General features: G+C 33.9%; 1 protein-coding gene across 4 annotated transcripts in view; it reads right to left on the reverse strand.

Annotated features, from left to right (window-relative positions):
• Positions 1 to 14,020, reverse strand: part of LOC136030963 (protein couch potato-like) — a 191,778-nt gene that overhangs the window by 145,545 nt on the left and 32,213 nt on the right. For all 4 annotated transcript variants that reach the window (XR_010618401.1, XR_010618400.1, XM_065710108.1 and 1 more), the window contains exon 2: positions 1,694 to 1,836. Coding sequence is in view for 2 of the 4 variants with exons in the window: in XM_065710108.1 (XP_065566180.1) it covers positions 1,694 to 1,780 (87 nt within the window). In the remaining 2 variants the exon portion in view is untranslated. The remainder of the gene's footprint in view (positions 1 to 1,693; positions 1,837 to 14,020) is intronic.

Genomic DNA, 14,020 nt, shown 5'->3' on the forward strand with positions numbered 1-14,020 from the left:
ACGTTTTTATTAGTAAAAGATATACGTAACTTACGAATTAGCTTACGTAAAGAACTTTCGTATTCGTATGTTTTTATTACGTATATGAGGGGGTTTACCCCCTCAGCAGTACCTCGCTCTTTGCAACAAAGCTTAAGTTTTGTCCCAATTCCTTAAGAATGACCCCTGAATCACAAAGGCCGTAGAATAAATAGTTGCAATTACTAAATATACTTTAGCGTAAAGATTGAGGTATTGAGGAGGGAACGAGTCCCCTCATATGCGTAGTAATTTTTGTTCGTTTTAATGCTGCTCCTTACTTTCAGATGAAAAAACTTTTTTAGATTTATTTTTTCTTTTTGGTAGAAAATCCTGAGCTCCCTTCATGGAAATTTTCTGCGCCCATGACAAATTAATCCATGATAAGTTCCCCCAACATATCCTCTCTCCTCAAACCCCCCCCCCATCCAAAAAATCCCTCTGAAAACGTCTGTACACTTCCCAATAACCATTACTATATGTAAGCACAGGTCAAAGTTTGTAACTTGTAGCCCCTTCCACGGGGACTGTGGGGGAGTAAGTCGTCCTCAAAGACATAGTTATAAGGTTTTTCGACTATGCTGAATAAAATGGCCATCTCAGAATTTTGACCCGTTGACTTCAGGAAAATAATGAGCGTGGGAGGGGGCCTAGGTGCCCTCCAATTTTTTGGTCACTTAAAAAGGGCACTAGAACTTTTATTTTCGTTAAAATGAGGCCTCTTGCAATATTCTAGGACCACTGGGTTGATACGATCACCCCTGGGACAAAAAAAAACAACAAAAACAAACAAACAAATAAACACGCATCCGTGATCTGCCTTCTGGCAAAAAATACAAAATTCCACATTTTTGTAGGTATGAGCTTGAAACTTCTACATTATGGTTCTCTGATACGCTGAATTTGATAGTGTGATTTTCGTTAAGATTATATGACTTTTAGGGAGTGTTTCCCCCTATTTTCTAAAACAAGGCAAATTTTCTCAGGCTCGTAACTTTTGATGGGTAAGACTAAACTTGATTCTACTTATATATTTAAAATCAGCATTAAAATGAAATTCTTTTGATGTAGCAATTGGTATCAAAATTCCGTTTTTTAGAGTTTTGGTTACTATTGAGCCGGGTCGCTCCTTACTACAGTTTGTTACCACGAACTGTTTGATGATGCAGCATTGATCTTTCCGCTTACAGAAAGTCCTTTCCTTTATCAAACGAACCAGGTATCAATGAAACAAACCGAATATCAATGAAACGAGCCAGTATCAGCCAATAAAATCAGTGCTGTCACTTGAAACGAAACGGGTTCAAACCGAAGCTAACCGAAGAAGATATGCAGCATCCAATCAGAAAATAGGAAGAAATAAAAATTCACCACTTAAGGATATAAAGTATTTACACAGCCAAGCGTCAACTCAATCACAAATAGTAGAAAATAAAGATCGGGTAAGAACCCTATATTAAGTTGTTTTAACGGTCGAACAATGATTTGTCAAATAATAATATTAATTTGGCTCAGATTGGATCATATTGGACACCACTTAAAAATGAGTCGTAAAAGTCTTTGGTTTACTCAAGTAGGATTAGTTATAAAATAAATAAATATTCATTAAATGAAAATATACAGCATTTCAATCAATATGAATTCATCCAAAACTTCAAAGACCATTTTGTCTTACCTCATCTTCAGTGACTGCAGTGTTGACAGAGTCCATACTTTGACTCAACGTTCCGTCGACAGATATTAGTCCGTTATGAATTGGCATTTGTATAAACAAGACGAGAAACGACTGTTCCTGTTAAGAGGTTTCTCTAAAAAATCCTGAAATAAAAAAACTCTTGTAAGCAAATTCTATAGTAATCAATATTTAAAAAAAAAAACACTTTAAATTAACCACGATCGAGACTGTACTGTCACCATTTATGATTGAACTTCTCCGACCATTAAGATTGTTATGCATTGGCCGAAGGGGGGGGGGGGTATTTTCACCATCTCGTTAGGCTATTAGGCTATGCCTGAAAGTGGTCAACCCCTCGGCATTGGCTAAAAAGGTGTTATTATTTTTTTTTGGTCCAAAATGCACTTGCAGTCCATGTAGAAAGAGATACCCATTACAGATCTTTTTTTTTTTTTTTTTTTTTTTTTTTTTTTTTTTTGGATGATTAAGGTAAATATTACTAGTAAGTCCTATTTTGAGCTGTAGTGTATCTAGTTTAACCTAGTAGAGAGTATAGAGCAACCAGTAGTCCAGAAGTGAAATTTGTTAAAAGTAAACTAATAGTCACTACTTGAGAACAGTGGTGACATGGGGGGGAGTATTTACCCCCTACCCAAGGTTTTTTCCAACCTTGATTTGGAAATGTCTTTTTTGGTATATGCATTAAAAAATGTCCATTTTCAATATTTTCGTGGGGAAAATAAAGTGAATAAAAAAAACTACCCCAACCCATAGACTTTGAAGAGACATCTTACATCATTTTCCTTCTCAAAATTTTCATGAATTGACGCCACTGATTGAGAGGCAGTAATTTTTACCGGCATAGATAGCATCCTTAAATTTTTTGGATAAAACGAAATCTATAGATTGTTAACAAATTCCAAATTTCCTAATTTTGGTCTTAAATTAGAACGAGAGCATTGTCATTAAATTAACCCTGTTAAGAACTAATTAAAAGAGGAATTTCCACGACTTGGGTAAAGGTAGATGGCACACCTTAATTTATTGGTTATACCCGTTATCTTTCTACTGGAACATCAAATAGCCTATTCACGTAGCTGCACTTGCAGAATTCAAAATCGTGCCTTATGAGTGTCAAAATTTGAGCTGGGGCAATTCAAAAGGGGTGCAACAATTTTGCCAAATTTATAAGTTGCCCTAATAAATGGAAGAACTTATTTAGGTTTCAAAATCGTTAAAAGTTTCAAGTTTTTTAATGTATTATATCTCTTCTCTTCAAATGCAGAAATGCCTGAAATCTTTTGCTTTGTATATTCCCTTTTTTGGTTTTTGGAGTCCAGGAAAAATCTTCTTTGTACATAAGAAAACAATTGGTTAATAACAATCGAAAGCACAAAACTTATTTCTCAGTTCTCTTGCTCTGCTTTGGAATCCATAGTGTAGATTAATTTAAGAAAAAAGCTTTTCTGATGAAACTGAAGAGCGAGCATGAAAAAAGAATTAGAATAAAAACTAAAAAAGAATTGGAACTTAGAATAAAAACTTCGAATAACTTAGAAAATTTAGAAAACTATTATAGAAAATATTATACAGAATATTATAGAACTATGATGATTATTTGCAGGTTTCTTAAAAATTATAGCCTTACTTAAAAAAACAATCGACTCAACAAATTGAGGATTAGGAGCAGAAAAAATCTTAAGTAGGCTGCATAAATAATAGAACAAATTTATAAAGCTATCAATAGTCAATTTCCGACTTATATAATTTCGAAAACCACACTGCCTTTCCATGACAAAAATATAACAGTTCAAAAGAAGGGATGAAACCTTTTAATTGACAGTGGAACAAATATAAATTTTAACTGGATATTTCGGACACATATACAGTGTCCATCATATTTTCGTCAGTTTTTCCTCACTAAAAAGTTTTTTCCAAGATATGTTCTTGAACTTTTACCTACTATGGGCTGAATGTTGTTTCTTACTCCGTTGGAGGTATCGGTGGAGCCATGAACATACTGCATTTTCAGTCACCGTACTCGATTCGGAGATGTTACTGTGAAACCCCCTCATGTGAAACCCCCTCAGCGACTTCAGAAACACTTTGGTACGGCAAGTATGGAGTGTGTTATATGTATATGTTTATCCTCTTCTTGAAGAGGCCTCCAGTAAAGAATATATTGAAAACTTAAACGAATGGAGACTGGTGCTAGGATCGAAAAGAGCCCCACCGTCATATAGCGTTTGGCGGTTTTGTTTAGAAATAATCCAAATATGCCTTTTAGACGCTTTAAAAAGAGCGGAGGGAAAAGATAGTAGAATTCTCTTCCCATTAGCCCTACCTGCTTCAATTCAGCAATCCTGGTTAACCTGCCAAGCTTTACCCAAGCTATTCTAGGGCTACTCGATGCAGAACAGATTTTGAGTTTAAATAATTCTAAGTTTTGCTGATTGATTGTCACTTACCAACGAATTTCAGCTTTAATCCTATTGCATTGGAGGTTAATATATCAAATATACAGTTTCTTTGTGTCTTTTACTTATTTAATGCCGTCCTCGCTGAGTGGATTGGTGCGCTGGTTTCGGGATCCTTTGACTGAGAGGGAGAAGGTTCAAATCCTAGTATACCCAATTATTTAGTTTGGGATGGGGGTCAATGGCGTGACCCTGTAAGCTCAGCCAGAGTCGACCCAGCCCTAAACGGGTACCTGGAGAAATCTGGAGAAGGTAAACAGGAAGGGTGTGCGAAAGCACAGGATGGATGGCCCCAAACCCCCATTGCACTTCCTGGCTGAAGGGCCAAGAAACGGAGATCAGCACCGCCGGTATGGACTTTAAAGTCTAATGCCGTATTCTTTACCTTTACTTATTTAATGAAGTCGCCAGACGCAGCACTGCAAGTGATGCTAATAATTTTCTAATCAGTCTATTCCCGTGTTAAGTTTCCGAACATCCAAATCTTTTAAGTTCATTATTTCCTTTGGTCTCCAATAGAACCCTTGATAAGAGTTGAGGTGACAAGAGCAATTGTTGTGACCTGGCTTGCAATAATTACAGTGACTAGGGGATTTCTAGTCGGTAATAATTTTAAAACCAAATCACCAGTAAAGTTTCTGCCATTCAAGAAAGTGATATAAAAAAATTACCGGTGGAAAAAAAAAACTGGTTTAAAGACTGCTGAAAGAACATAAAATAAGGATTTGAAAACTGCTGGTAACAAAAATTTACCTATGTTTTACCACTCTTTTATAGCACGACATAAAAATACTCAACCAGTTTGTACTGGAAATACTGTCAACGGATATTAGACTTTAAATTACGAATTTGCATTAAAGTAAACAAGACAAGAAAAGATGGTCCCAATTAGAGAAATGATTTCTCCCTAAAATCCTATTATCAGTTTTTATCATTATCAAAATAATTAAATTTGATTATTTAATTCCTTCGATTTAGTGGAATCAGGGAAATATGTTTTAGGAAATAATTTGATTGTTGTTTTAAAAACAAAACGAACATGTGCTCAATTTTATGTTATAATTTAATTCCTATTGATCGATATATTAAGCTGTAAGTTGGATTTAATTAATATTTTATATGCCGAATTTTAATAAGATTAAATAAAAAAAAACTAATTTTTTTAGCTGAAAGTAAGGAGCGACATTAAAACTTAAAACGAACAGAAATTACTCCGTATATGAAATGAGTTGTCCCCTCCGCAATCCCTCGCTCTTTACGCTAAAGCTTTTAATTGTTTTAAGAAGTAGAATTGTGGCAAAGGGTCAAACTTTAGCGTAAAGAGCAAGGGATTGCGGAGGGGACAATTCATTTCATATACGGAGTAATTTCTGTTCGTTTTAAGTTTTAATGTCGCTCCTTACTTTCATCTAAAAAAATTAGTTTTTTTTAATTAGTTTCTGAACGTTTTTGAATTAATGCATGTTCGGTTTTGGCTCTCCGCACATAAATTATTAAAATGAAATTTGTATATTAATTCTTTTTTTGGCTAAATGGCTTTCTCTTAGTTTTGATCAGACGATTTTGAGAAATAAGGGGTGGAGAAGGAGGCCTAGTTGCCCTCCAATGTTTCGGTTACTTAAAAAGGCAACTAGAACTTTTAATTTTTAACGAACGTTTTTATTAGTAAAAAATATACGTAACTTAAGAATTAACTTACGTAACAAACTTTCATAACCTTATATTTTTATTATGTATACGAGGGGGGTTTGTACCCTCGTTAATACCTCGCTCTTTACACTATATCGTAAGTTTAGTCCCAATTCTTTAAGAATGACCCCTGAATCAAAAAGGCCGTAGAATAAATAGTTGAAATTACTAAAAATACTTTAGCAGAAAGAGCAAGGTATTTATCTCCTCCTAAATACCTTGCTCTTTACGCTAAAGTATTTTTAGAACCCCTCATATGCGTAATAATCTCTGTTCGTTTTAAGTTTCAATGCTACTTCTTCCTTTCATTTGAAAAAAACGTTTTCATATTTATTTTTCATTGTTTTCTTATAGTAATGCTAGAGAATCCTGCGCCCTTTTCATTGAATTTTCTTCCCCCATGACAGATTCCTCCAAGGAAAGATCCTCCAACATAGCCCCCTCTCCTCAGCCCCACCCCCAAACAAAATCCCCCTGAAAACGTCTGTACACTTCCCAATAACCATTACTATATGTAAACACTGGTCAAAGTTTGTAACTTTCAGCCCCTCCCCCAGGGATTGTGGGGGAGTAAGTCATCCCCAAAGACATAGTTATTATGGTTTTCGACTATGTTGAACACAATGGCTATCTCAAAATTTTGATCCGTTGAATTTGGGAAAAAATGAGTGTGGGAGGGGGCCTAGATGCCCTCCAATTTTTTTGGTCACTTAAAAAGGGCACTAGAACTTTTCATTTCCGTTAGAATGAGCCCTCTTGCGACATTCTAGGACCACTTCATCGATACGATGACCCCTGGAAAAAAAAAACAAAAAAACAAACAAACAAATAAACACGCACCCGTGATTTGTCTTCTGGCAAAAAAATACAAAATTCCACATTTTTGTAGATAGGAGATTGAAACTTCAACAGTAAGGTTCTCTGATACGCTGAATCTGATGGTGTCATTTTCGTTAAGATCCTACGACTTTTAGGGGTGTTTCCCCCTATTTTCCTAAATAGGGCAAATTTTCTCAGGCTCGTAACTTTTGATGGGTAGGACTAAATTTAATGAAATTTATATATTTAAAATCAGCATTAAAATGCGATTCTTTTGATGTAGCTATTGATATCAAAATTCAATTTTTTAGAGTTTTGGTTACTATTGAGCCGGATCGCTCCTTACTACAGTTCGTTACCACGAACTGTTTGATTTTCTTTACATCAATTATTTCATTGGTCTATTTCCTTTTTCATATATACAGTGCCTATACAAGAACTGCTAAAGAAGAACACAGTTTAATTGCAATGAAAATTTGTTAAAAATAAAATAAAGCATATAATTCAAAGATATAAACTGTCAATATTTAAAAAAAAGAAAATAATAAACAAACCATTGAGATGAATCGATACTCTTAAGAATAAAGTCAGTAACGTATCCAGAAAATGATTGGGTCGCAAGCTTTATCCATCTGCCGAAATTTCCTACCCAATAATGGGTATTTCCTACCCAATGACCGAAATCAAATTTAAATAGCAGAATTGAATCTAAATAACTAAAAAAGCAGCATCCAAGGAAAATATCGATTCACCCCCCTACCACCATCAGTGTCACAATATATGTAGATCATAATATTGACGAAAGAACCCTCAGTTTCGTGTCCCCTTAGAGACTGCGCCTGAGGACAAACGCAGTGCCAGTTCTGGCCTCTGTTGCTCTCGGGGCTAAATCTTGATCAACCTTATCCCCGTCTCGCACAAGATTTTCAGGCCAAATTTTAACAAAATTTTATTTATTAACCAGATTATATTCAATTTATTAACAAATTAGTAATCTATGTTTTAATTGTTTTTTGTTTATTATTTAGGTCTTTTAGATTATTATCTATTATTTAAATTATTATTATTTCCTTATTTTTACTTTTTAAATTATTTTTATTTTATCAATCAATTGATAATGTATTAATTATTTTCATTTGTTAACTGCACCCTTTATTTTATTTTAATAAAAATAAATTTCAAAATTACAGAATGATTTTAACCCTTAGAATATTTATTTTACATTTTGCAAACCTAAATTCCTGTGCCTAGGGCAAGTGCCCCCCCTTCTGTCCCTCCCATAAAACCGCCTTTGGACACTTATCCCACTTATTCAGGTCAGACCAAATTTCCAAAAATCTAAGGAAAAATAATATTTTCACTTACTATAGACCAAGAAAAACTATCAGTTCCCAAATCTACCAAGGTAGAGACCCTATCCCGATAGGTGAAAACCCGGTGTCTACAGAATTCCTTGCTCTTGTGGTCTTTGGTACATCGAAAGAACTGATCAACTGCTTACGGATAGATTAACTCAGCACTCTACTTCAATTAATAAAACCCTTAAAAAGCGGGAAAAACCAGAAAATCCTGACTCTGCCCTCTCAGAACACATATTTAATAAGCCAGACTACACTGTTTTGCTTAACCAAGCTAGCCTAATTTCGCATGACAAAGGTTTTGCCCAGTGCTACAGAGTAGCTGTTGAAATTTATAAATACCAACATTTAAGTCTACCTTTGAACAGAGATTCAAGTTATAATCAGGTGACCTAGTTCTCCAATTCATTCAACTGCTGCTTCGTTTGTTTGAGTGAATGAATTTTTTTTCTCAGCTGTTCGTTAATATCCGTCGTTGGCAGGTCAAATTTGTTTGTATTTTTTGCGCGTCGTGGATATTGGCGAATAACTCACTTTATTGTTTGTTAGGTAATTGAATTTAGTTCTTTTAATTCTTGGTCTTTTATTGAATTTTATTCGGTTTTTTGGCGGTTCTCTTCATTGGTTTTGCTGTACTTTCCACAGTTGTTTTTTTTTTTTTTTTTTTTTTTTTGTATTTTCCTCAGTCATATTGTTTTGTTCGCGCTGAAGAAGAGAGGCGGTTGTTCTGTAAAATATTTGCTTTCTGTGGTTTCTTTAATATATTCATTTGGTCAAAAAATCATTGGTCAAAAAATCCATTTTTGATCGTTTTCTTTTATTATGTTATCCCACTTGCCCCCTACCTTCGCCAGAGAAATATAATTTCTAACCGAATGCGAACATCAATGTTCTTACTAGTATCCCAAAAAGCAAAAGTTAAAACAAGGTGATTTTTTCCTTCAAGCATTTACTACTGATAAAAATACATTCTTTTTCGTGATTAAATGAAAAAACAAGTTTTTTTTAACTGCAAGTAAGGAGCGACATTAAAACTTAAAACGAATAGAAATTATTCCGCATATGAAAGAGGTTGTCCCCTCCTCAACGCCCCGCTCTTTACGCTAAAGTTTGACTCTTTGTCACAGCTCTACTGTTTAAAACAATAAAAACACTTTAAATATAAAGTGTTATCACAGAAAAAGTGGGAATGAAATCGAAATTTCCTTCGTATCATGATTGCCTAGTAAAATATCTTCCAAGTACGATCAACTGATAACCTTTGTTTATCAAATGACCAACTTGATTATCTTCAACACTTTTTTTTGTGTTCCAAAATCCATAATCCAAAATTTTTAACTTACCGATAAAGCGGGAATGAAATCGAAATTTCCCTCTTATCATGATTGCCTGGTTAAAATATCTTCTTGTACGATCAAATACTTTTTAATAGCATTCAATAACAACTAAAACTTAATAACAACCAAAACATATTTTCTAGTTTTCCACTCAACTATGCCACTTATAATGTCTAACATACAGCCTTTTGAGTCACCACCGGCACCCTGTCCTATGATGGACTTCTAGCCTGTTTAAGAAGTCAAGAGTAAAAAGATGAATCTAGCCCTTCATGTGCTTTAAAAGTAAAAGCCTGCAATAAATTGTTCATTTCTTCTGCTGACCTTTAAACATGACATAAACGCTGTAATATCGATGTAATATATTTTATTGCATATAAATTTTTTCTAGCAATACAATATATATTCTGTCAACAATGTGAGACTATGTCTATTTTTTGTATATGTTTAGAGGTTGTGTGCTTGTGTCGATTAATGAAGAGGGGGACCCTACTCTATGTTAGCGAAGAACCTTTTATTTTATGGATCTGAAAACATATATTGCCACAGAGCAGTGGATCTTAAGTTTATTCACTTCTTTTTTGTTAAATACGATTGACCATAAGCTTCAGACTGTTTGAACCATTTCCCCAAATACACACATCTTTTTTTTTCTTAAATGGTATTTGACTCGAGGTTGAATCCAGGGGGTTAGTGTTTTTAAGCCCCCCTTCCCCGAAAATTTTTTCGACTCTTAAACCAAAAAAATTCATATAAACAAAGTTTTGATGCGTTTTTGAAGTTTTTATAGCCCCCTACCCCTCAATATCCCCCCCCGAAGAGAAATCTTGGCTATGGCCTTTTATTGACTCCAATCTTAAACAAAATCAAACAGTTCGTGGTAACGAACTGTAGTAAGGAGCGATCCGGCTCATTAGTAAACGAAACTTTAAAAAATGGGATTTTGATACTAAAAGATACATCAAAAGAATCAAAATTTTATGCTGATTTAAAATATATAAGTTTCATCAAATTTAGTTAACAAAAGTTACGAGCCTGAGAAAATTTACGTTATATTTGGAAAATAGGGGAAACACCCCCTAAAAGTCATAGAATCTTAACGAAAATCACACCATCGCATTCAGAGTATCGGAGAACCCTGCTGTAGAATTCTATAAAAATGTAAAATAATAAAAATTCCTATAAAAAATTCCTATCTATAAAAACGTGGAATTTCGTATTTTTTGCCAGAAGACCGATCACGGGTGCGTGTTTATTTGTTTTTTTGTTTGTTTGTTTTTTTCCCAGGGGTGATCGTATCGACCCAGTGGTCCTAGGATGTTGCGAGAGGGCTCATTCTAACGGAAATTAAAAGTTCTAGTGTCCTTTTTAAGTGGCCAAAAAATTGGAGGGCACCTACACCCTCCTCCACGCTCTTTTTTTCCTAAAGTCAACGGGTCAAAATTCTGAGATAGCCATTTTGTTCGGCATAGTCGAAAAAACCTAATAACTATGTCTTTGGGGACGACTTACTCCCTCACAGTCCCCGGGGGAAGGGCTACAAGTTACAAACTTTGACCAGTGTTTATATATATTAATGGTTATTAGGAAGTGTACAGACGTTTTCAGGGGAATTTTTTCTTGAATAGGGAGGGGGTTGAGGGGAGGGAATTACATGGGTTCCATGGAGGAATTCGTCATGGGAGGAGAAAATGTCCATGAAGGGGGCGCAGGATTTTCAAATATTATTTAAAACAAAAAACAATGAAAAGATAAATATGGAAACGTTTTTCCAACTGAAAGTAAGGAATAGGATTAAAACAAAACGGACGGAAATTATTACGCATACGAGGGGTTCATCTCCTCCTAAATACCTGCTCTTTGCGCTAAAGTATTTTTAGTAATTTCAACTATTTCTTCTACGGCCTTTGTGATTCAGGGGTCATTCTTAAAGAATTGGGACAAAATTTAAGCTTTAGTGTAAACAGCAAGGTATTAAAGAGGGGGCAAACGCCCTCATATATGTAATAAAAATATACGAATATGGAAGTTCGTTACGAAAGTTAATTCGGAAGTTACGTATATTTTTTATTAATAAAAACGTTAGTAAGAAATTAAAAGTTCTAGTTGCCTTTTTAAGTAACCAAAAGATTGAAGGGCATCTAAGCCTCACCCCCCACTCCTTTTTTCTCAAAATCGTTCGATCAAAACTAAGAAAAAGCAATTTAGCCAAAAAAAAAAAAAAAATGGAAATTACGTATTCATGTGCAAAGAGCCAAAATCAATACACACATTAATTCAAAAACGTTCAGAAATTAAATAAAAAAGCAAGTTTTTTTAACTGAAAGTAAGGAGCAACATTAAAACTAATACGGACTGAAATTACTCCGTATATGAAAGGGGCTGTTCCCTCCTCAACGCCCCGCTCTTTACGCTAAAGTTTTTCACTCTTTTAAAAAGTAGATTTGAGAGAAACCAGTCAAACTTTAGTGCAAAGAGCAGGGCGTTGAGGAGGGAACAGCCCCTTTCATATACGGAGTAATTTTTGTTCGTTTTAAGTTTTAATGTTGCTCCTTACTTTCATTTAAAAAAAAACTTTTTTTTATTTAATATTTTAAAGAAATGACACATAAGGTGTAAATAAGAATCCTTTTCTAGAATATTCTAAAATTTACTCCCCCTCCTCTTCAAATTCACCCCGCCCTTCTAAAACTTGCGGCAACAGTCTCATCAAATTGTAAAATTTTCCGACAAACCAAAACAATTCACCACAGGAAAAAACAAACTTTTTCTTTTCTTAAGGTGGATCTCCGAGGTTTGAAGCCAATGCTATTTTCCTATAGCAGTGAAATGCGTATTAACAGCAGACATGAGCAGATTCTTTGATGAAAAAATTATTGTGGCTTCATTGAAAGCTTTAACATGAATAGGCCGAACAAATTCGCATTTTTATTCTTTAGAGCTTCATAAAAAATTAATTAGTGGGGACACCTCTAATTTTTAAAAGTAGTAATAAAATTACTTTTAGAAGATGTAGAGAATTGTAAAGTAGCCTCTCGATTTGCCACAAGATTTCAAAATTTTTGGCCGTGAATTTTTTTTTTTATTATCATCAGTTTCCTTTAAAATTTGCTATTTAAGATATCCTTCCTTTACTATTTAAAAGAGTTGTACTAAATATACAGCCTTGATTTTTGTGTCATTTTGTAGATCTTATACTGATTAATAGTCCCAAAGATTCTTAAGTTTGTAGTTATAAGAGATGATTTTTAGCAATAATTCTTAGTATTCAAGATTTTCTCCTTTCTCATTGGCTTAAGCACTCCTTAAGGGGTTTGCCAGAATATCATTAAGAATGTTGACATCTCCTTATTATTACGACCAGATTTAAAAGGAAGTTGAAAACATGTATAATTGGCAACAACACCTTGAGGCAATATCATTTTTAACACCTCATACGAATGGGAATTTGTTAGGTTACACAGCTGTTACAAAGCAGATAAAATTATTGGCCTTTAAAAGTAAAGAAACACCGATTGTAGGCCTATAAAATGTATGAACATTATTTTTAAAAAGAACATCATTCTTAAAAACATATCATTTTAAACATTATTGGCCTTTAAAAGTAAAGAAACACCGATTGTAGACCTATAAAATGTGTGAACATTATTTTTAAAAAGAACATTATTCTTAAAAACAAATCATTTTAAACATTATTGGCCTTTAAAAGTAAAGAAACACCGATTGTAGACCTATAAAATGTATGAACGTTATTTTTAAAAAGAACATTATTCTTAAAAAGAACATTATTCTTAAAAACACATCATTTTAAACATTATTGGCCTTTAAAAGTAAAGAAACACCGATTGTACGCCTATAAAGTGTATAAACTTTATTTTTAAAAAGAACAATATTCTTAAAGACACATTTTTTTAAACATTATTGGCCTTTAAAAGTAAAGAAACACTGATTGTAGGCCTTTAAAATGTATGAAAGTTATTCTTAAAAAGAACATTATTCTTAAAAACACATTATTTTAAACATTATCGGCCTTTAAAGGTAAAGAAATAGCGATTGTAGGCCTATAAAATGTATGAATATTATTTTTAAAAAAGAACGTTATTCTTTAAAACACATTATTTTAAACATCATTGGCTCTTAAAAGTAAAGAAACGACAATTGTTGGCCTATAAAATATACGAACATTATTTTTTTATCTAAAGTTGTAGGATATTCGTCCATTTTAGTTCAGCGGGATCTCATTTCATTCCTAATAGCGCCGTATCTTAGAATATTTTGGTTTTTCCCCAACATCTCATATAGTTGACGATTTATAGGCTCGTTGATAAATGACTGATTACCCCGGTTTGGAACCGGGGTAATCATATACTTTGCTTTACGGAGTTAAAGTCATATGTTCCTGAAGGTACATAATAAACATTGGGCAATCTTGCCCTGGGGTCATAAATACAGGTAAGGGAGGAAGGAAACCTCTTAGCGGTATTTAATAAATTTTTGAATCTACTTATATTTATATACTATTCGTCAAATATAGGCTCGTTCATAAATGACTGATTACCCCAGTTTGGAACCGCGGTAATCATATACTTTGCTTTACGGAGTTAAAGTCATATGTTCCTGAAGGTACATAATAAACATTGGGCAATC

The sequence above is a fragment of the Artemia franciscana genome, chromosome 9 (genome assembly GCF_032884065.1).
Source record: "Artemia franciscana chromosome 9, ASM3288406v1, whole genome shotgun sequence".
Classification (NCBI taxonomy): domain Eukaryota; kingdom Metazoa; phylum Arthropoda; class Branchiopoda; order Anostraca; family Artemiidae; genus Artemia; species Artemia franciscana.